Source organism: Camellia sinensis, chromosome 13, assembly GCF_055761805.1.
Source record: "Camellia sinensis isolate YWXY chromosome 13, ASM5576180v1, whole genome shotgun sequence".
Taxonomy (NCBI): Eukaryota; Viridiplantae; Streptophyta; class Magnoliopsida; order Ericales; family Theaceae; genus Camellia; species Camellia sinensis.
In genome coordinates, this window is record NC_138973.1 from 136297189 (window position 1) to 136321521 (window position 24333).

A 24333-nucleotide genomic window follows, 5' to 3' on the forward strand; every position below is an offset into this window, starting at 1 on the left:
TCAACTCTAACCCTTAAAAAGTTTAGAAGAGTCACCAAAAGCAAATTATTAAAATGTTATTAGAAAGATGACTCGGTACATAAGACTACCATTACAGAAGGATTTGAAGAGGACAAGACACATATAGTCTTATTCCCATTTCTGGAGAGGTTGTTTCGCACCACCAAAGAGGCTAACAAGAAGTTTTATTGTTGGGCCAAACTTTTATTAGAATGTTAGCAATGATAGAAAATTCAAGGATTAGATAGGATATATTCATACATAGCAAAAATGAAATTTGGATTAAGGCTACAAAGTAAGAAACTAGAAATACAACATACCAACTCCCTCTTCTACTTGAAGACCCCAAGAAAATTATAAATAAAATGTTGCCGCGACATGATTATGTTTCCGGCTGAAGTTATTTTAAGAGAAAATGTAGTTATTACAAAAAAAAAAAAAAAAACGATTCACGTCCAAATCATTTTGTGATTCCAATTGGAGGATTGACGATTTTCGCCCATACGATGAGCCTCATTTTTTTTCATTTCGATATGCCGAAGGTTGGTACTGAAAATGATGAACGACTTGGGCGAAAATTGAAGTTGTTGGGACTCTACATCCAGGGTATAATTTTATGCCAAACGGGTGGTCTCTCTGAAGTTGCTGCCGATACGGCTGGGCTCGAAAGCGACATGCGTGACGCCCCTACTCAGACTGTGGAGTTTGATCCATCTGGTATACTTGATAATGGCCAATGTGAATTTGTCGTTGTGTTGGACTGTTTTCCTAATCCTGCGTATACGCCTAAGTTTGAAGATGTTTTCCAGTGATCCAGTGGTGACCCACGAACTGGCTGTATGGTCAGGGGCACGGAAATAGATCGTTTTGTTGTATTGCGGCGTGTCCCTATTTTAATGCCGCCGCAAAGGAACGAATATTCAGTCGCTAGCCGTCAAGGCGTGAAAACATTTATCAACATCGGAAAGAATGTTGTATCCGAATTCCGAGATAGTTTTGGTGAGCTGAACGGCGCATATAATAATATTGTAAAAAATGCATTTATTTGTTATTTTGTGTGGGAATGTCGCACAAAATCGTTTGTAAGGACGCATTTGAATTGTAGATTGAAATATTGTTATTAATAAAATAATTGATTACAACTTGTTTTACATCGGCCTCTGTTGTACATTTATTTTTTGTGCTGATGTGGACCCTTCGACTGCGGCCTTTACAGCTTCTGCTATTAATTTGGACACATCATCCGTATTGAGCCTTGATGATTCGGAGTTATTGGATCCGGCCTCACTTACAGATGGGCCTATGTCGACTGGGCTGCTAGGCTGATTATTTGGCCTAGTGTTGATTATTGATGGGCCGTGTGTCGGCATAATCATGTCGCAGCGACTGAATAATTCAGGCCCATGTCAAATTGAACTTGCTGACGACAACATTTTATTTATAAATAAAATAAAATAAGAAAAAAAGCACAACCCTTCCAAACATAAGAATTTGCTTGTCCAACAAAAACTTACAATGGGTACCCAGGCCATTGAGGCCAAAGAATGAAATTATCAAAGTTTACCTGTACATGAAATCTTAGTAGAACAAATGTTGGTCCCACCAAAATATGCGAATGTGATGGTTAAATTAGGCTAGAAATTGATGATGTTAACCCATAGGGGATATTGGCTAGAGGGCCCCGTTGGCATGCGAGTTCGTGGATGTCCTTCACAATGTCAAACACCGCATCTGGTTGCGCAAGTTTGAGCGCATTCTCTGACATTCTCTTGAGTTCGTCCCTTTTGGTACTGAACCATTCGGCCACGAGCTTGGCTGTTTCCTTCGGACTTCTAGTGAAGACACCTGCCCCGTTGTCTACAACGTAGGGAACATTTCCCTTTTCCTGGGAATGCCACATGAGAGAGGAAAATAGACGATGAGGTCAGTGTTGTTTTGCATGAAAATGCATCAAAGGGCAAAAAAGTGATGAGTCATAAGCAAGAAAGTAATCATCTTGTCACTTACTTGCCCAGGAATGTAGTCATTGAGAATAATAGGAAGCCCTCGGATCAATGCCTCTGCAATTGTACCAGGTCCTGCCTGCAGAACCCAGAAACCAAAATAAGCCATAAGTCATCAATACTTGATGGTCAGCCTGTTTGCTTGAACTTCTAGCTAGCTGAAAACTGATAATCAGAAATCAAAAGCTAAAACCACCTCTCTTTGCTTCTTGATAATCAGTTTTTTCCAACTTTATTAAGCCATTTTTACTTCATAAACCGTAAACAAATATTGCAGCAAACATTCTGACATAGATTTTCAAAATAAAATAAAAAAATGCTATAAACAGCTTCATAAGCTGCACCAAACAGCCCATTGTATAGTAGGTATGGAGGTGAATATCAAGATGGGATTGCAGAGACATACCTTTGTAATAATGCAGTCACAAGCACCCATATATTTCTCCATCTGAGTCACAAACCCTCTAATCTACAATGCAAGAAAATCGAAAAGCTTAAAATTGTTGACTCCAAAGAAAATGCCGGTAGACTGCATAAATGCACACCTCAATTTGTATAAGAGGTATTGGTACAGAAAGAAAATGTCATCAATTACCTTCACTGGGATATTCCATTCAAGTAATTCTAGTGTAGAAACTAGGTCTTTGTTACGACCACAAATAATAATCAATTGCCCAATTGGTTTCCCAAGTTCTTCATCAAATAGAGATTCTCCAAGAGCTTTCGCAGTTTTCTTCACAGGCCCCATTCCTTCACCCCCTCCCATCAGCAAAACTGCAGGTAATTCTGGATCCATCTCAAGCTCAACTCTTAAATCATCCTATAAAAAGTAATAAGAAACCAAATCAAGGCACAATTGACATAAGTTTCCATCAAATCAAAGACAGAATGAAATAGTTAGATAATGACAAACATCCCACCTTGGAAAGAACAGCGCGGCAAAAAGAAGGTCTGATTGGCAAGCCAAAAACACGTGTTTGAGATTCTTCTAGGCCATCAAGCAAAGCCCTCTTTGCTACCTCTTCTGAGGGGCAGTAGCATCGATTGACCCCAGGGTGAAACCTAAATATATAAATGATTCAATTTCCCAGTTAACAGCATACCATAAAATAAGATTACAGGGCATGGATGATAAATGGAACTTCAATGTATAGAAAGGAACTCACCATGTCCGGTGGCAGGTATTAAGGTCTGTGATGACGCTGACAAAAATTACTTTCTTTTGTAGACCTTGCCATTTAAGAACCCACAAAGGGATGTGTTGCATGAGAGGATGAACACTAATGATAATGTCTGGCTTGTACTCCATAAGACCAGCCTCGACCTCCCTTCAACCAATCAATCTGAGAGATTAGGGAACCACATAACACTAACATGGTTTAACTATAACTTTTTCATTTTCTTTTACAAACCAATAAAACTTCCAGCTGGATGTACGATTTTCGCATTAAAGGTAAGCAACAACATGAAAAATCATTTTTAACTTCTAGTGACTGATGACAAAGAATAAATTTTTATATGAAAATAACATAAAGTAAAAGACTCCAGCAAAATTGGTAATAGCATCATGATTCAATGAAATTTAAAATATATACTAAAAGATTATAGCTGGACTGCATCATTTATGGTGACCCAACAAAAGTATCAAGGAATAAACAATAGAAGTAGTATATAAAATAACAATCCACTTGCAGTCAAGAAATCATTATCCACTTAAAATAGTAGCATACTGTCGATTCAGGTTGAGAGGTAAATGTGTTAATAGCAGGAACAAGAGAAAATACTTGGCATAAAAGGCGGCGATGGCGGCAAGGTAGCAAGAGTGTATCCATCGAGGAGATGTACTGTGAAATGCAACCTTCCAAAGCTGTACATGTTTAATCATGAACTTGTACGATCTCTCCATGTCGTTCAATGGCCAGCCAGTGTACTCCTTCCAAACATCCTTCACAACAACCTGAAATTAGATATATATACACACACAAAAAAAAAAAAAAAAAAAAAAGAGCCCAGTGAGAAAAAAATAAAATAAAATAAAATTGATAAGAGGAACTTATCATGAACTCAATTCAAAAAACCACAACAGCTAAAATATAAAAAACTAAAAGCTACACAGAGCTACTGATATTGCATGGTTCATGAAACATCACTACCCAAAGAAAGGGGAAAGAAAAGCCATCTACTCTCGAAACTTTTAAAGGAAAACAATCAAATATTACCTTTTTAAATATTCCAGAAGATCGAAAAACTGGAAAAACATGGTAGAATTCATTGAAAATAAACCACTGGCACATAATTTACAAAGGGCAAAGCTTAAAAAAACCAAACTGCTAACTTGATCATCGATTTGAATGACAAAAGGTGAAAACTGAAGGGAAGAAAACTCATTTCATCAGAGAGAGAGAGAGAGAGAGAGAGAGAGAGGGAAAGTGAGAGTCTCATATAGATTACAAGAGCAGAAGATCAAATCATGAAAAAACAGGACAACAAAACAAAATCAGAGGAACTAAACACAAAACTATCTAATAAAAAAAATGAAAAACTAGGAAAAGTTTCAACACCATTGCATCATACTCATCGCCAAACTCCAATTTAATCACAAATGAACTCAGAAGAGACTCCATAAACACATAATTTCTTGTTAATTGACCATTGATTTGAACGGAAAAAGGTCAAAAACTGAAGTGAAGAAAATTCATTCCATCAGGGAGAGTCTTAAAAAAAAAAAAATTCCCTAAATTAATTATAAGAGCAGAACATCAGAATGAGGAAGTAAAAACAACACTAAATAGTACCCCTAGAAAACCCAGAAAAGTTTCAACTCAATTGCCTCGTACTCATCACCAAACTCCAATTTAATCATAAATGACCTCAGAAGAAACTCCACATAACCACAAAATCTACAATTAGAACATTCATACTATACACAATATATGAGAATCCATGAAGACCCAGAAGAGAAAATGAGTTCAAATACCCGATATTCGTCCCCAAACTCCAGTCTGAAGGCGTCCCGAATCGCCTCCGCCGAGGCACGGTGGCCTCCGCCGGTGTCACTCATCAAGATCAGCACATTCTTGGTCCTCTCGGCGCCAATCTGCATCATCTCCACCGTCCCTTCATCATCACTATCCTGAATGTCATACTTGCGCCTCTTCTGTCTGCTCCCGCCAAATCCATAGACCCCAACTCTCTGGAACACCGTGTTTATCGACTTCCTCGGCGACGCCACCGTCATCACCATACCTGTACATACAAATGTTTACAATTTGTACATACAGACACAGGACTATGAAAATTCTAACTCAGACCCACCAAAAGATATCAAAAACCCAGCAAAACCCAGAAATGGAATCTGCCAACGATTTAGAGAGAGAAAGTGATGGTGAGGACAGATATTTTGAGAGAGAGAGAGAGAGAGAGAGAACGTTGTCCGGAATGGTTGATTCCCGGCATGAATGGTGGCAGGGTGGAGGAAAAAAGAAAGGGCAATTTATAGCCGTTGATTCGCATTTTGGGTCGGAATGTTCTAATTGGCAGATTCGAATATTTTCACGAGGCGTCTGCACTATGAGCAGTGATTTATTTCTTAAAAAAATAAAAACAAAAAAAAATTATCGGTTCCCCGTTTGATAATATTATTTTTTAATTTAAAAGTTAGAAAATTATTAAAAAGTTTAAAAAATATTAACAATTTATATCAAAAAGTTAAAGATTTTATTTTCTATCTACTTTTTATATATCTTTTCATAAAAAATTAAAAAATCATCTCAAATATATTAATTTTTTTACATTATATTTTAGCAAAAAAACTAAAAAATTACTGAGAAAGCATATTCCAAATGAGACCTTAAACTCTATATAATTATGGGCAAATTACATATACACCCCTCGAGGTTTGGCTAAATTACAAATACCCCCCTGAGGTTTGAGAAATTACGAATTCCCCCCTGAATGCTATATTTGCATAAGAAATTAGGGGGTAATTTGTTATGAAATATAAACCTCAGGGGGTAAATTGTTATGAAAATACAAACCTCAGGGGGCGGGATGTAATTTCCGAAACCTCAGGGGGTATCTGTAATTTAACCAAACCTCGAGGGGTGTATATGTAATTTGCCCTATAATTATTTGTTGGATTGTGTTTTTTTTATTTATTTAATTGCTGCTATGCCCCTCTTTCTACCCTCTTATTTCATGGTATACATTTCTTGTTTTCTTTTTTCAGGAATTTCCTTTTTCTTTTCTTGGCATATAAAAGGATTTATCAACATTTTTGTCACTTATTCTCCATAGTTCATTCTCTCTTTAATTTTTCTTATTTAATTTTGTAATATTTCATATAGTTCGAATTTACACTCTGTTTATTTGGACGAAAAATATTTTTTAATGAAAAATATTTTATGCAAAAAAAAAAAAAATTCAAGAGTTATCTCCAGGAAAAATATTTTTTTATGTTTGATGGTGGTAGTAGTGGAACAAAATGGAGGTGGTGGAATTGTAGGAAGAGACATTGACATTAATAGTGGCCATGGTAATGGTAGTATAGTGATGAAGGTAAGAGTGGTGTAGTAATATTGGTAAAATTTTAATTGGGAGATCACGATCTACTCTTTTCCAATTACGACTGTGCTACGAAGGAGGTACTAGGGAGGTGCGGTGTAATGATTTTGGGAATGTATTGTGGTAACATGGGCATGAGGGCTCACGGAAAAGACGGTGGTAGTGATGGAAGCCAGTAGTTTTTTTCAAAATGAAAGGGGTGGTAGACGGAGAAAGTTGGATAGAGAAGATGGCTGGGGGATGTGACACAGCTGCAAGGGTTGGTAATAAGTAGATGGTCAGCGCTGACTAGCCTTTCTAGAGAGAGCTATCCAGATGGCTTGAATTGTGGTGTACATGTCCTCTTTGGTAATTTTATAGAGGAGTAAAATAAGAATTAAATATATATATATATATATATATAAATGATGTGGGATGAAAGAAATGGTGGTGAGTAGAAGCTCTCCTTGTTTTTGTTTTATCGTAAAATGATTACATTGCCCTTGTAATGCTAGAGTCCTTGTTAACATAATTAAAGTAACATAGTAGAATTTCCTTAAGTGTGGAGTGTAAAACAATTTTTTTTTATTTTTAAATTTTTTTTAGGTACAAAATTATTTATTTAGAGATTGTCAAATAGGACATTAGTCTTCATTCGTGTCATTACTTCTTTATATATATATATATATATTGAAGTAGATAAGTTGCAAATACTAACTTGATAATGTTTTGAAATTTACCTAGATTACTTTTTTGGGAATTGATTTTTGTAATAATGTTTTAGTTTTTTATATATAAAAGAAGGGAGGGAGAGGAAATTTCAATATAGTGTGACAGATAAAAAAAATTACAAAAATATATTAGGTACAAGTGATTTTGTTATAAAATGTAAGTGAAAGATTGTGGGGATGCAAATCTCTCTATATGTGAAAAAATAATTTTTCTAGTCCCACTAGAATGTAATTTCTTCTAAAAAAAACATGTAAAAAAATAAAATGAAATAGTTAATTTTTTAGATGTTATAATCAATTGTCAAATATAGCAATTATTTTACTTTAGCATCTTCTTTATTTGGCAAGGATTTTTACCTTTACTATATATGTTTTCTTTTTCTTTTTCTTTTTCTTTTTCTTTTTGGAATTTAAACCTAATATCACAGGGGTCATCAATGGAATGTGACGGACTTATTCGGTCTGTAATTATTACATGTTTCATATATCAATGAGTTTTCAAACTTTCACTAAGACCTATTTTGGCAACATGGTTTGTAGTTACTTTTTTTGGTTAGTAACAAAAGTCAAAAGTTGACTTTTTTGTTTTTTTTTTTTCATTTGGGAAGTTGATTTTTAGCCAACGGTGAAATTACAATTTTACCCTCATGGGTCAAAATGTGTTATATAGGTGAAGTTGTAAATATTTTAAATAAATGGAGGTAGTTTGGTCATTTTATTATGATTTGACATCGTAAACAAATATTAATCAAAAAAGTCAAAAGTCACTTTTTACCAACTTCCCAAATCATTTGTCTAAAAAAGCCAAAAACTTGGTTAAAAGCCAAAAAATTACTTTTTACCATCTTCCCAAAATAAGCCTAAGTCAATAAGCTAATATGATCGTTCTAAAACAAATAAGCTGGTACGAGGCCGAACTTATTCAAAAAAAGAAAAAATTGATGATATATCCAATTTAGAAAGTGTGGCATTAAATCTAATACATATTTTTTATTAGTGAGAAGTTTATCCTTTGTGAAATAGATTGATAAAAAGCCCTTCTCTTAGTTTTGGAGGACATTTTATTTCCAATTTTACTCCTCAATTTATTTGTAAACTTTTTTTTATCTATTGACTTTTCATTGACTATCTGTTCAAATTTATATTTATCTGCTCAAATTTTTTGACTATCTATTCAATTTTTTCTCCTAAATTATATCTATCTATTCAATTTTGCCATAAATTCTATATATCTGATCAATTTTTTCACTAAATTCTATCTATTTGTTCAATTTTTTTCCTTATCTGTTCAAAGTTTGTAAGTTTCTCTCTCTATCTATTTAAAATATGTTCAATTTTAGTTGTCCAAATTTTTTCTGTTTAAATTTTTATTTTTTCTATCTATTGAAAATATTTGTTCAATTTTTTTGAATCCACTATCTGTTCATATTTAAATCAACCAAATGGCATTCCATCTAGATCTTATCATTAGAACAATAACAAAACAACTAAAAAAATGTAAATTAAATTAAATTAAAACTAAAAAGAACACACCCATGACCATCAAATTCTCAACAACAGTTATCTGTTCAATTTTTTTATGTGTAACATGGAATACTCATAAAATGCAAATTCTCAATCATAGTTATTTGTTCAATTTTTGATGTGTAATAATACTCATAAAATATAAGAAAATAAAAAAAATTAAAAAAAAAAAAACAAAAAGAAAAATGAATAACAGCTACAACTACAACAACTACAAAAAAAAAAAAAAAAAAAAAAAAAAAAAAAAACTCATTTTTTATCTATTGCAATCAACAAGAAGAACAAAAAAAAAATAACAAATATCCAAATTATCATCAACAATACCACCATCGATCAACGAAAAAAACCATAATTCTTCAAATCTGCGATGATCTGGATCAGGATCGCGGATCTGTGGGATCTGTGAAAATAATAAAGATCAAAAGTTTAATAATCATGGATTTGGATCTAGGATCTGTTAAAAAATTCAGAGTTTTATATCCTTTATTTCTTCTATTTCTCATTAACCAAACAAAAAATTCAGTATTTTGCTCGGAAAATTCTTTCACCATTGATCCACACTTAAAAATCATGGATAGCATTCATCGAATTAAAGGTTTGAAGGCATCTTGTTGATAGATCGAAGGATCAAAAAAAAAAAAAAAAAAAACAATCAAAGAAATCTACTACAGTACAACATTTAAAAGTGAACACCAAAATTAGAATGTAAACTCCAAAAATTTCTCAAAAAGTATTCGGTGGGTTTGGTTTGAGTTTTCTGGATTAAATTTTTTTAAAACTAAATTTTTTGGTTTTCGTATTCTTTTGTTTTAGCGAATATTTTTTAAATTTTAAACATTTATTTTTATTTTTTTAGATGCACCTTAATTAGATGTATCTAAAAAGTAAAAATATTTTAAAAAATTAATAAATACATAAAAATATAAAAAAATATATTAAATTCTTGTATTTTTGATATTTAATGAATTTTTAAAAAAAAATTTATAATTTTTTTACTTTTTAGGGGTATTTATGTTAGGGATGTCTAAAAAGAAAAAAAAAATTGTTTAAAATATTAAAAAAATTCAGTAAAAATAAAAAAATACGAAAAATAAAAAAACAAAATTTTCTAAAAAATATTTCCTGAAAAATGAAATCAAGCAGCATGATTGCAATTTTGCATAATATGAAACGCTTGAAGATATAAACACATGTAGATAGATAAAGATAGAGACTGAGAAACAAACCTGTCACAACCCAAATTCGGGCATGACCGGCTGTGGCCTACAGGGACTTAGCCCAAGGCACACGTAAGCCTAAACATGAACCCAAAATCATAAAGAATAAATGTGATGGTAGCTCAGAAATAAATAAATCAAAACTCAATCCAGTGACATGCCACAATTGAAAAACAAGTCATAACCAACTTCTTAAAAAATATATATATACTAAATGGGACACAAACCACCCACAAAATAAAATGATTCTAAATAAAAGCCAACCACAATCTATGCACAAAACTCGACAAAGCAACCTAAAACAAATTAAATAAATGCCCTAGAGGTCCATGCAATTGAGTCCCCGCTACGCCATGTGTCCACTCTAAGTCCTTCTAACACTTGGAAATGGTAAACAACTAAGTCAGCTGATAGCTCAGTGAGTAGCAACATGGATAGTAAATACAGTTTTGAAAACATGGCTCAATTCCAAAATAAGATATATATCACAGAAACTAGATTGGCATACAGTTTGATAAATACAATCTGTTTCAAAAAAAAGATTACACAGTTCAACGCTTAAAATACTTATGTCTCGCAAGAACATGATAAACGACATTTTCCACTTAAATCAGATTATAACATGAACACCAATAATTTTCCGGGTACCAATAAAAACAAATAATCTGCCACACAGTCGTCAAGGCTATAAGCCCCGTTGGATCCAATACCGAACTAAGAGTCATCCTCAGGGTGGCACCTGGGCCTTTTCTCAAAGACGATCCGATTGAAGGTCACCTAGTTGTTTTTAAAGGTCTTTTCCTTACAATCGTTGAGCACTAGAGTCATCACGGCCCAACCCGGATCTGTTCCCCAGTGGCCAGGGTCACCACACACAGTGGAATAATTTCCCCGGACTAAATACACACATGGTCCCAATAATCAATACACATCAGTTTCGCAAAACATGGTAGTTCATCATTATAAACATGAGACCAAAACAAATAGTCTACAGTATGCCAAGTTCACACATGTTTCAGAAATAATTTGATTCAATTGATAATACAATAATTTATCAAAACAGTTTAATCATAAAACAACAATTTAATTTTTCCAACAGTTCAGGGTAGGGGAACATTTATAAAAATATGTAGCATGAAACTACTCACCTGGAAAAAAAATAATATAATCCTCAAATAGAATATGAAAGTCCAACTAGTGCCCTGAACCAATATGAAAAATACACGTCACTACTAATTTAAAAATACTAAAGAATACGAACTAAGTAACCACAAACTAAAGCGCACTAACATGGCTCAACCCAACTCACCGTTACTCTTAAATATTACCTAAGTTCATGTTCTTCAAGGTCTAAAATCACCCAAGACATAGGTTCCGATCGAAACTTAACTAAAAATAACTTTAAGATAAAACAGTGTTTTAAACAAGTTTTCCCAATCTATTCGCTAACTTTGAAAATTACAAAGCCCACTCCACGCTATTCGAAAAATTCTAAAACCCTCCAGATATCAACTAATATATCCTAAGTTTCAAACCCAATTGGTTTCACTTGATTTGCTTATCAAAATAATTATCTACAATTTATTATATCCAAACAGGTTGTTTTCTGCAGCACTTTAAAGAAATTGACGGTTCTCTTAATATACACGAGCAATCAATGCAAGGCCAAAAACATATGAAACTAGACTCGTAACCGGTTCTAATGACACTAATTTGATAATTTTTGGATTTATACCCAAAGAGAACAACACTCCCGAATTTACTGTTTCGGACTGGTTTCCTGGACAGATTTGAATACCTCAATTTATATGGATTTCGACTCCCAAAAATTATGAAAAAAATCAGATATTCAATTCAATATATAATTGATCTACTGTAAAAATTTCAGATTAAAATTCATCCGTTTGATATGGTTTCTTGATTTTTAAAGTTCGTGATTATGCGTAGAATTTTTTTTAACTAAGAATAATACCCATTCTTTATACATGAATTTAACTCCTCAAATTTCTTAACAGTATATATATATATATATACAAAATATATAAACCTACAATCTCCATGAATGAATAAAATAATAATGGAATAAGTGTAACAACCCTCACCTTACTCTTGTCATACTTGCATACATTCTTACATGGTCTTGCTTGTTATGTTAATTTGAAGGTTTTGTCTTTCCTTGATTTGCTTAAAGTTGCTTGCATGATTTTGTTCCTTGCTTAGTGTATGTGTGTGCGTAGCCGAGGTCATCTTGAGCTTAGTCCGCCTTTGAACCCTTGTACTTAGAACTATCTCGAGATCTTGTTCAACCCCATCTTCACCTCGGGCATTCATTGCCGAGATGTTTTGCACTTGAACCTTGTCCGCAGGCAGGTATGGCCTAGGCCGAGATGTGGCACACCCCGGCCAAGGTGTGGCACAGCTTAGTCAAGTGTCGTCCTCCCTAGCCGATGTTTTGTTATCCTGTTGCTGGATCCTTGATTTGAGCCGATGTCATCTTATTGCCGATGTGTCTTACCCGAGCTTGCTGCATACGCTTTGTCAGAAGACTTGTCTTGTCTATCAATCACCTTTTTGAGCTGAACCAACCCGATAACGCCACGTGTCCGAGCTGATTGTTAAGGCAGCCGGCAGACCTTGAAACAAATCATTTCCTTGCCTCAAATCTTTGTTTTAGAGAGAGGAGCTCTAGAGAAGTTCTTGAGTGAGAGTAAGTCTCCCAAGCTTGATCTTCGTGGTTTGAACCGTTGGATCCGAGTTTTGAGGTTAGAATCTTGATCTCCTTTGGTTGTTCGTGCTGATCATCTAGCTGCATTGCATAATCGAACTCGTGTTGCATGTCATGCATCGTTTTGAAGTTGGTTTTGGAAAGAGAAAATGGTTTTCCATATGTTCTTGAAGAAAGTCCTGTTTTGATCGAAAAGCTTGGAACGAAAATCATGTTTTTGTGTTTATTCTTGCATAACTTTCTTGAATGGGTACCCAGGCCCATATTTTGAACTCTTGGCATGAAAACTCAGATTTTTGTAACAAGTTGTGAGCTTGCATCCATCTTTCAAATGATCATGTTCTTCATATTCTTCAAAGGAAAACCCAGGCTTTTCCTGACTTTGTTTAGCGGGACCTCGGCATAGTCCTGGACGGTACCCAGTGTGTTTTCATGAAACGGGAGCAGTGATTAAGCTTCCAGCTTGTTTTGCTTTGTCTTTGACTTGGATCTGGCAAGAATGCCGAGATCATTTGCATGTATATAGAGCTTGCTTTGAGAATGTGACTTGCCATGTGATTGTAGGTCCTTGATATTTGCTTGAGTCTACACCTGAAGAACTAGGTGAGTGGTATTTCTATTAAAGCTATGTTACACTTGCTTTTGATAAATCTTGTTTTGTTTGTTTTGACGTGGTATTTGCTAAGCATGAATAAATAGCCTTGTTTTGATTGTTATCTTCGGAAAGTCCCTTGTGCTGGAGGACTCTAAACTTTCGCAGTACTATGTGTAAAAGGATACGGTCCTTGTTAAATCGGGCTACGGGCCTAAGTAACACAAGACCCTTGTACTGGAGGACTCTAAACTTTCGCAGTACCAAGTGCACAAGTCCCTTGTATTGGAGGACTCTAAACTTTCGCAGTACTATGTGTAAAAGGATACGGTCCTTTCTTGAAAAGATTTCTATGTTAAATCGGGCTACGGGCCTAAGTAACACAAGTCCCTTGTGCTGGAGGACTCTAAACTTTCGCAGTACCTTTGACCAAACGATTACGGATCGTACAGCCCTTGATACTCGAATGATGAATACGGTTCATCCCTTGCTTCACCGATGTTATGATACTCGAATGATGAATACGGTTCATCCCTTGCTTCGCCGATGTTATGATACTTGACTGATGAATACGGTTCATCCCTTGCTTTGCCTATGGCAGTAAACATCTTTGGATACTTGTAATATTTGATTGATGAATACGGTTCATCCCTCGTCTTGCTAAAGTTTGATGTGTTTCGTTTTGAAGGACCTCGGCAATATTCATGCAAAACCTTTATTATTAGTACCATTCACTGAGTATTTGTACTCACCCCTCTATATATATGTAGGTGATGAGCAGGACGGCGGCGACGCCTAGATCGTTTTGGATGCTTGTTTTGGGTTCGTACCTATGTCGGCTTTGCTTTTGTATTTACGTCGGCGATGCCCTGCTTTGCATGTCGGCAAATCTTGAAAATCATGCTTCTTGACTTGTATTAGCTGTATTTTGTATATGTCGGCTCGAGAAGCCTTTTGATCAAGATGTAACATATAATTGTACTTGTTGTATTCAAGTTGTAAAGTTAATTGGAATGTTTGGCATTTCATTTGATCTATGCACGGCTCTTATGGACCACTTGTATTTGATTCATTGCTTCCGCATTTGTGAGCCCCCTATATCCATACTCTGATTGTGTTAAGTTTTTGAAAAGTTGGCCTTCGGTAATTACGGATTACTGGCCATCACGGCACCAAACTACTAGGGGCGGTTTGGGGTCGTGACAGAATGGTATCAGAGCACAAGTTCCCCGGTATACGCTATTCACACACTTTGAGTCCTGAAGAGCATAGGATTTCCCTTAGAAAGATGTTAGGGTTGCATCATGGTATTTGTTGTTTGAGTGAAGTGTGCATTGTCTTGATATACTTATTTGCTATTTGCCTATGTGGTTATTTGCTTAATCGTTTTAAAGTCATACCTTGCATACTCATAGTATCATAAGGAGAGGTAGACCACCGCTTGGCCGAGATCAGCCCGAAGATAGAATGGACAGATTGGAAAGATTAGTTGAAGGTTTGGCCCGCGAGTTGAGGCAAACCAGGCAGCAGTTCGCTAGTGCTACGTCGACTCAGGCCGAGCAGACCAACGGCCGAAATGTAGCTCCGCCTCCGCCAGTGCCGCAAGTTCCCCCACAATCTGCCTTATATGGGGATGGCACGATAGCTTTGATCAGGGAGTTCAAGAAAATGAGACCACCGAGGTTCTCTGGGGGTATAGAACCGATGAAGGCTGAGGCATGGGTTTTGGAAATGGAAAAGTTGTTCGAGATCTTCCCTAGCACCGACGTTCAGAAAGTGACGTTGGCAGCATTCACATTAGATGATGACGCCCGCAGGTGGTGGATGATGGTTAGAGGGAGCAATCCAGATTTGACCTGGACCCGATTCTTAGAGTTGTTCTACAAGAAGCATTTTCCCCTAAGTGTTCGAAACCGTAAAGCTACCGAATTTCATACTCTGACGCAAGGCAACAGAACAGTGGCGGAATATGACCGCGCTTTCACTGAATTGGTAAGGTTTGTACCTCACATGACCAACGATGAATATATGAAGGCCAGGAAGTTCGAGTGTGGGCTTCGTGGACCGATTCAAGATCGGGTCAACTTGCTCGATATGCCGACTTATGCCGAAGTATTGGACAAAGCCATTCAGGCCGAAGCTAATTTGAACCGATACCAGAGCTCGGGAGAAAACCAGCGAAAGAGGCAGAACTATGACAATCGCCGAGGACAGCTGGGCACCAAGAAGAGAACGAACATGGGCAGTACTAGTAACCTAAGGCAGGAAGGGAGTGCTAAACCGATGTGTTCGGATTGTGGGAAACAGCATTTCGGGATCTGTCGACGAACGTCTGGAGCCTGTTATGAATGTGGCGAGATGGGCCATTATGTGAGAGATTGCCCCAAGACAAAGGTCGATAACAGCAAGAAAGGAGAGGAAGAAGAAAGATAAAAACTACTAGGGGCGGTTTGGGGTCGTGACAATAAGGATAAAAACAAAACCAAGAGGAAGAAGAAAGATAAAGACCTACCACATACCCAAAAATTACTCCTTGTTTGCAATCCCCTTTTCTTTTCTTCTTCTTTTCTCTCAAACTCTCTCTCTCCCCGTGGCTGCTGTGTTTGCTGCTGCTATAGTGTATATTAGGAACCCTAGGGTTGTTAAATATTGTGTTAGACAACTTAGGGTTATTTTATATATATATATATATATATATCTAACCAAAAGGCTCAAGTTAATTATCTTTTGTTTTATTTTATTTTCTCTCTCAATTAATTTAAATAACATACAACTACTATTAGATCAAAATATGCTTTACTAATTTGACACTTAATTTTATTTTATTTATTTATTTATTTATTTATTTTTTAAATAATAAATCTTGCCTTTAAATTGAAGACTTTCACCATAAATTTATTTTAGGTTTTAAAATTAATTAAAAGACCCTCCAAATATTTAATTTGCACTTTAAGATTCACCATCAAAATATTTGAGATTGTAATATTATTATTGTTATTATTTTTATATTTGGGTTCTCACATTCTCCCCCACTAAAAAAAAAGTTTCGTCCTCGAAACTAACCTGAATAAATCATAAGAATAGATGTGGGTACTTCTCGCGCATCTCGTCCTCACATTCCCAAGTCGCCTCTTCAACTAGATGATTACGCCACAGTACCTTAACCAATTTAATGACCTTTGTACGCAACCTTTTCTCTTTTGAATCCAAAATCTGAACAGGCATCTCCTCATACGAAAAATCCTCTCTAATCTGAAGTGGCTCATAATCTATCACATGCGACGAACTATGCACATATTTCCTCAGCATAGACACGTGAAACACATTATGCACTCCTGCCAACCTAGGGGGTAGAGCAACACGGTACGCAACCTCACCAACCTTCTCCAATACCTCAAATGGACCAATGTATCTAGGACCCAACTTTCCTTTCTTTCCAAACCTGATCACTCCTTTCCATGGTGATACTTTCAAGAATACCATATCCCCCACATGAAACTCTAAGTCTCTCCTACGATGATCAGCATAACTTTTTTTTCTACTCTGAGCTGTCAATAATCTCTCTCTGATGGTGATAATTTTTTGTGTAGCATCCTCCACCAAATCAGGTCCCAACATTTGCCTTTCACCAACCTCATACCAACACAAAGGAGACCTACACTTCCTTCCATACAAAGCCTCATAAGGAGCTACTCCCAAACTAGAATGATAACTATTATTATAGGCAAACTCCATGAGCGGCAAATAATCATCCCAATTACCTCTTCACTCCAAAGCACAAGCCCTCAACATATCCTCAAGGGTTTGAATAGTCCTCTCTGATTGCCCATCTATCTGAGGGTGATAAGCTGAACTAAAATTTAACCGAGTACTCATAGCTGACTGTAAGGCACCCCAAAACTTATACACAAAACGAGGGTCCCAATCTGACACTATTGACACAGGTGCACCATGCAATCTAACAATCTCCTTCACATACAACTGTGCAAATCGAGCTAGAGAATAGTTCATTCGAACTACAATAAAATGTGCTGACTTAGTTAATCTATCAACAACTACCCAAACTACATCGTGATTACTAATAGTACGAGGTAAACCACACACAAAGTCCATGGTATCATGATCTCACTTCCACTCTAGTATAGGTAAGGGTTGTAGTTTCCTCGCAGGTTTCTGATGTTCTACTTTAACTTGTTGACATACCAAACACTGAGCCACAAATTCTACAATATCTCCCTTTATACCATTCCACCAAAATCTTCATAAAGATCCCGATACATCTTAGTACTTCCAGGATGAATGCTATAACTATAACTAGAACTATGTGCCTCCGTCATAATCTCCTTCCTCAAATCACCACCAACAGAAACACAAATTTGGCTACGGAATCTAAGCAACCCGTCATCACTAACCACAAAGTCCACATTCTTACCTTTTGCCATCTCTCCTTTAATACGCTCACACTGGGGGTCAATCTCCTGTGCTAAACGAATCCGTTCTCTCAAGGTCAGTTGAACTGTCAATTGACTACAATAAGCCCTATCACTAGGCATAACAACCTCAAGCCTCAAACGTCTCATGTCTTCCACAAAACAACTCTTAATACACAAAGCAGCTGTATCTCCAATTGCGACCTTCTTACTCAAGGCATCCGCCACCACATTTCCTTCCCCGGATGATACAAAATATTCACATCATAATCTTTTAACAACTCAAGCCATCTTTTTTTTTTTTTGCCTCAAATTTAGTTCCTTCTATGTGAAAATATACTTCAAACTCTTATGATCAATGTAAATCTCACATGACTCTCTATAAATAATGTCGCCAAATCTTAAGAGTGAAAATCACTGCTACTAACTCCAAGTCGTGCGTAGGATAATTTCTCTCATGTACTTTCAACTATCGTGACGCATAAGCAATCACCTTCCCATGTTGCATGAGCACACATCCTAAACCCTATCGTGAAGCATCACTATAAATCACAGAACTACCACCACCTGTAAGTAAGACAAGGATTAGAGCTGATATCAACCTTTGTTTAAACTCTTGGAAGCTACACTCATAATCATCATTCCACTCAAACTTTACCTATTTCCTAGTGAGATTTATAAATGGCAGAGCAATACGGGAGAATCCTTTCACAAACTGTCTATAATATCCAGCAAGCCCTAGAAAGCTATGTACCTCTGTCACAGAAGTAGGTCGCGGCCAATCAATAATTGCTACCACCTTCGTGTTATCCACAAATATCCCATCTTTACTTACCACATGACCCAAAAAGGATACACTGCTCAACCAGAATTCACACTTCTTAAATTTTGCACACAATCTCTTCTCCCTAAGGATCTGCAGTACTACCCTCAAATGCTGCTCATGCTCCTCCTTACTCGATTAAATTAGGATGTCATCAATAAACACTACCACAAATTTATCTAGCTGGGGTTTAAATACTATGTTCATTAAATCCATGAATGCGGCTGGTGCATATGTGAGACCAAAAGGCATCACCAAGAACTCATAATGCCCATAACGGATTCTAAAAGCTGTCTTAGGAACATCCTCATCCCTTACTTTCAACTGGTGATAGCCTAACCTCAAGTCAATCTTAGAGAATACTTGAACTCCCTACAATTGATCAAATAGGTCAAAAATACGTGGCAAAGGATACATATTCTTCACTGTGACTTTGTTCGGTTCCCCATAATCAATACACAATCTCATAGACCCATCATTCTTCTTCACAAATAACACAGGTGCTCCCCAAGGTGACATGCTAGGCCTAATAAAACCTTTGTCTAACAACTCCTATAACTGAGTTTGTAACTCCTTCAACTCCAGCGGCGCCATTCTATAGGGCACTTTAGAAATAATTGTTGTGTCAGGGACCAAGTTAATGGAAAATTCTACCTCACGATCTAGAGGAAGTCTAGGTAGATCCTTTGGAAAAACAACAACACAAACACTCACAACAGACAATTCCTCTAACTTTTATTTTGGCAGTTTAGTACTCACCACACAAGCTAAATAATCATGACACCCTTTTCCTCAACATTCGATTAGCCTGAAGGGACGAAATAAAACAAATAAAAGATCCTTTCCCATCTCCCTGAAAGAAAAACTCATGTTGTCCCAGCATAGCAAAAACTACCCTCTTTCTAAAATAATCAACAGAGACATGATGCTTCGTCAACAAATCCATCTCCAAAATCACATCAAAATCCTTCATCTCTAAAGAAATCAAATCCACTAGAAAAATCCTACCATCCATCTTTATCTGACAAGATCTACAGACATCTCTCAACACTACTGTTTCTCCTAATGGATTACACACGGTAATACAAACATCAAAGGCTCACAAAGAATAGACAATCTGTGTAAATATCAAGGTGCCAACTCTTAACCTTCAAAATGAAATTAAGAACGATTTAACACAAGCTTAAACAAAACTAACTTAACCAAACACTACTAAGGACTATAGGGACTCAGACCTCGTCTAAATGATGAAATGCAAGGTATGCAACTTGATAAATCTACAGCTCTGATACCACAATTGTCACACCCCAAATCCGGGCATGACCGGCCGTGGCCCACAGGGACTTAGCCCAAGGCACACGTAAGCCTAAACATGAACCCAAAATCATAAAGAATAAATGTGATGGTAGCTCAGAAATAAATAAATCAAAACTCAATCCAGTGACATGCCACAATTGAAAAACAAGTCATAACCAACTTCTTAAAAAATATATATATACTAAATGGGACACAAACCGCCCACAAAATAAAATGATTCTAAATAAAAGCCAACCACAATCTATGCACAAAACTCGACAAAGCAACCTAAAACAAATTAAATAAATGCCCTAGAGGTCCATGCAATTGAGTCCCCGCTACGCCATGTGTCCACTCTAAGTCCTTCTAACACTTGGAAATGGTAAACAACTAAGTCAGCTGATAGCTCAGTGAGTAGCAACATGGATAGTAAATACAGTTTTGAAAACATGGCTCAATTCCAAAATAAGATATATATCACAGAAACTAGATTGGCATACAGTTTGGTAAATACAATTTGTTTCAAAAAAAAGATTGCACAGTTCAACGCTTAAAATACTTATGTCTCGCAAGAACATGATAAACGACATTTTCCACTTAAATCAGATTATAACATGAACACCAATAATTTTCCGGGTACAAATAAAAACAAATAATCTGCCATACAGTTCTCAAGGCTATAAGCCCCGTTGGATCCAATACCGAACTAAGAGTCATCCTCAGGGTGGCACCTGGGCCTTTTCTCAAAGACGATCCGATTGAAGGTCACCTAGTTGTTTTTAAAGGTCTTTTCCTTACAATCGTTGAGCACTAGAGTCATCACGGCCCAACCCGGATCTGTTCCCTAGTGGCCAGAGTCACCACACACAGTGAAATAATTTCCCTGGACTAAATACATACATGGTCCCAATAATCAATACACATCAGTTTCGCAAAACATGGTAGTTCATCATTATAAACATGAGACCAAAACAAATAGTCTACAGTATGCCAAGTTCACACATGTTTCAGAAATAATTTGATTCAATTGATAATACAATAATTTATCAAAACAGTTTAATCATAAAACAACAATTTAATTTTTCCAACAGTTCAGGGTAGGGGAACATTTATAAAAATATGTAGCATGAAACTACTCACCTGGAAACAAAATAATATAATCCTCAAATAGAGTATGAAAGTCCAACTAGTGCCCTGAACCAATATGAAAAATACACGTCACTACTAATTTAAAAATACTAAAGAATACGAACTAAGTAACCACAAACTAAAGCGCACTAACATGGCTCAACCCAACTCACCGTTACTCTTAAATATTACCTAAGTTCATGTTCTTCAAGGTCTAAAATCACCCAAGACATAGGTTCCGATCGAAACTTAACTAAAAATAACTTTAAGATAAAACAGTGTTTTAAACAAGTTTTCCCAATCTATTCGCTAACTTTGAAAATTACAAAGCCCACTCCACGCTATTCGAAAAATTCTAAAACCCTCCAGATATCAACTAATATATCCTAAGTTTCAAACCCAATTTGTTTCACTTGATTTGCTTATCAAAATAATTATCTACAATTTATTATATCCAAACAGGTTGTTTTCTGCAGCACTTTAAAGAAATTGACGGTTCTCTTAATATACACGAGCAATCAATGCAAGGCCAAAAAAATATGAAACTAGACTCGTAACCGGTTCTAATGACACTAATTTGATAATTTTTGGATTTATACCCAAAGAGAACAACACTCCCGAATTTACTGTTTCGGACTGGTTTCCTGGACAGATTTGAATACCTCAATTTATATGGATTTCGACTCCCAAAAATTATGAAAAAAATCAGATATGCAATTCAATATATAATTGATCTACTGTAAAAATTTCAGATTAAAATTCATCCGTTTGATATGGTTTCTTGATTTTTAAAGTTCGTGATTATGCGTAGAATTTTTTTTAACTAAGAATAATACCCATTCTTTATACATGAATTTAACTCCTCAAATTTCTTAACAGTATATATATATATATATACAAAATATATAAACCTACAATCTCCATGAATGAATAAAATAATAATGGAATAAGGATAAAAACAAAACCAAGAGGAAGAAGAAAGATAAAGACCTACCACATACCCAAAAATTACTCCTTGTTTGCAATCCCCTTTTCTTTTCTTCTTCTTTTCTCTCAAACTCTCTCTCTCCCCGTGGCTGCTATGTTTGCTGCTGCTATAGTGTATATTAGGAACCCTAGGGTTGTTAAATATGAATTTGGATCATCGGCCGCCCTACCCGGCAGCCCTACCCGGCAGCCCCCCAAAACGACGTCGTTTTGGGGGTTTTTTTTTTTTTTTTTTTTTTCTTTCTTCTTCTTCGTTCTTGATCCAAAACCAGAGGGGAAAACCAGAGGGGAGGGGAGGGGAGGGGAGGGGAGAAGAGGGAGGAGGGAGGGGGAGGTCCGATCGTCGCCGTCGTAGCTCGTCGCCTCACGCCGGCCGTCGCAGCATAGCTCGTCGCCTCACCCCGGCCGTCGCAGCACCGCAGCACCGCCGTCTCCGCCGCCTCCGCCTCCTCCTCCTCCTCCTCCTCCTCCTCCTCCTCCCCCACTGGTTATGGCCCCCTCCAGTCCGGCCCACCGGCGGCTCTTCTTCCCCTCCCCCTCTCTCTCCTTCCCCTCCCCTCCCCTCCCCTCCCCTCCCCTCTGGTTCTGTCGAGCTCGACGAGGAAGAAGAAAAAAAATCAAAACACCCCCAAAACGACGTCGTTTTGGGGGGCTGCCGAAAACGGCAGCCGAGGATCCTTGCTCGTTAAATATTGTGTTAGACAACTTAGGGTTATTATATATATATATATATATATCTAACCAAAAGGCTCAAGTTAATTATCTTTTGTTTTATTTTATTTTCTCTCTCAATTAATTTAAATAACATACAACTACTATTAGATCAAAATATGCTTTACTAATTTGACACTTAATTTTATTTATTTATTTATTTATTTATTTATTTTTTAAATAATAAATCTTGCCTTTAAATTGAAGACTTTCACCATAAATTTATTTTAGGTTTTAAAATTAATTAAAAGACCCTCCAAATATTTAATTTGCACTTTAAGATTCACCATCAAAATATTTGAGATTGTAATATTATTATTGTTATTATTTTTATATTTGGGTTCTCACAAAACCTGAGCTGCTTTGTAGGCAGTGAGGGTGCTTTCGGCAGATTCCTTGCGCTGGGCAACGGTCTTGAACTCAGTGAGGTAGCGATGGTAATCGCTCTTCATTTTCATGTAAAACACTTTGGAGTCTCCAAAGGAAACCGTTGGTATGGCATGGAGTTGAGGAGCTTGAGAATGCCGTCGTAGATCGACGATAGCTCCAACTCGATCTTAGATCTGTAATCCCTGATGGTGGAGACGTGGTCCTCGTTGCCGCGACTCTCCTCATTTTGCTTGATCGAGGAGATAATTCGCCAGGAAGCCTTACCGGTGCCGATCACGTTCTTGTAGGTGACGGAGAGAAGGTTGCGCTCCTCCATGGTGAGTTCCTCTGACTCTGCTACCGCAGAGACCTTCTCCATGAACCCTACGGAGAGAGAGGACGGCAACAGAAGTAGTAGTGGCAGCAGTGGTAGTGGAGGTAGTGACTGAAAGCATTCTTATCACCTAAATTTTATTCGAAGATATTATTAAAAAATTTATTTTTTATTTTAAGAATCATCTTTTTCTATTTACTTTTTTCATCAGATTTTTTATTCTTTTTCTATCCTATTAATAAAATTTTTATTTTTTTTCCCTTTTATTAAAATATAATTTTTAATTAAAAATTAAAAAAAAAACAAAATTTATAAATGTGTACTACAATTCTTAAACAAAGCAAAGCAAAAAAAAAATTATAAGAGAGTTACAGTGACTCCCTGCAAATAGGGAGCCACTGTAACAAAAGTTAATTTAGGGAATTGTTTTTGGGAGTTGTTAGAAGTGTATAAAGGGATTTCAACACCTTAAAATAAGTAAGGGATGGGTTTAGGAGGAGAGTTGGGATGCTCTAAGGTGACGGCATCGCCGTTGCCTGTGTGACGCAGAGGAGAGAGAGAGAGAGAGAGAGAGAGAGAGAGAGTGAGTGAGGGGAGAGAGTAACGAGAAGATAAAGAGAGAGAGAGAGAGAGAGAGAGAGAGAGAGAGAGAGAGAGAATGAGTGTGTAAGGGCAGGTTTGTTTGGATGAATTGGATAAGAGGATTGTAATTTATAGAACTGTTAGTTTTGGGATATATTGTCTCTGAACTATTTGGTTGAATTGGATTTGTATTTTATGTTTGTTTAGTTATGAGATTAGATGTCTGGATTGGACTATTTTTAGTAAATCCAATATTTGGTTGAACGAACTGGATCAGAATAAATGTTCAAAAAGAGTATTTTACCCTTGTAATTTATAATTTTTATTTTTTTATTTAAT

General features: G+C 36.3%; 1 protein-coding gene, 1 long non-coding RNA gene and 1 other non-coding gene across 7 annotated transcripts; all 3 read right to left on the bottom strand.

The window, feature by feature from the left end:
* Positions 1–222: 222 nt before the first annotated feature.
* LOC114284431 (monogalactosyldiacylglycerol synthase 2, chloroplastic) lies at positions 223–5614 on the bottom strand. Of its 5 annotated transcripts, none has more exons than XR_014349609.1 (9): positions 4981–5614; positions 3788–3960; positions 3170–3331; positions 2924–3065; positions 2599–2823; positions 2410–2472; positions 2008–2082; positions 1565–1885; positions 223–888 (listed from the first exon to the last, which is right to left on the bottom strand). XR_014349609.1 is itself a non-coding variant. In XM_028227328.2 (8 exons), the coding sequence occupies exons 1-8, from the start codon at positions 5245–5247 to the stop codon at positions 1625–1627; spliced, it is 1368 nt and encodes a 455-aa protein (XP_028083129.2). In that variant the 5' UTR covers positions 5248–5614; the 3' UTR covers positions 1418–1624. The 5 variants fall into 5 exon arrangements, 2 of the variants coding, with proteins under 2 accessions (XP_028083129.2, XP_028083128.2); XR_014349610.1 differs by lacking the exon at positions 223–888 and adding an exon at positions 1094–1420; XR_014349611.1 differs by lacking the exon at positions 223–888 and adding an exon at positions 1094–1420 and having other exon boundaries at positions 3788–3948; positions 4981–5469.
* A 3427-nt stretch (positions 5615–9041) lies between these two features.
* On the bottom strand, positions 9042–23535 carry LOC114284413 (uncharacterized). Its single transcript, XR_014349612.1, has 2 exons — positions 23063–23535; positions 9042–9200 (listed from the first exon to the last, which is right to left on the bottom strand). It is a non-coding gene; the product is annotated as an uncharacterized LOC114284413 (transcript).
* On the bottom strand, positions 19975–22143 carry LOC145806460 (uncharacterized). Its single transcript, XR_014349613.1, has 2 exons — positions 22013–22143; positions 19975–21077 (listed from the first exon to the last, which is right to left on the bottom strand). It is a non-coding gene; the product is annotated as an uncharacterized LOC145806460 (long non-coding RNA).
* Positions 23536–24333: the final 798 nt, after the last annotated feature.

Excerpts from the sequence above, each read along its gene's own strand:
- LOC114284431 (XM_028227328.2), bottom strand. The coding sequence starts at position 5,247 with ATGGTGATGACGGTGGCGTCGCCGAGGAAGTCGATAAACACGGTGTTC. Across the intron at positions 3,066-3,169 it reads AATACCTGCCACCGGACATG|GTTTCACCCTGGGGTCAATC; the intron begins GTGAGTTCCTTT and ends TTATATATTTAG. Across the intron at positions 1,886-2,007 it reads ATGACTACATTCCTGGGCAA|GAAAAGGGAAATGTTCCCTA; the intron begins GTAAGTGACAAG and ends TGGCATTCCCAG.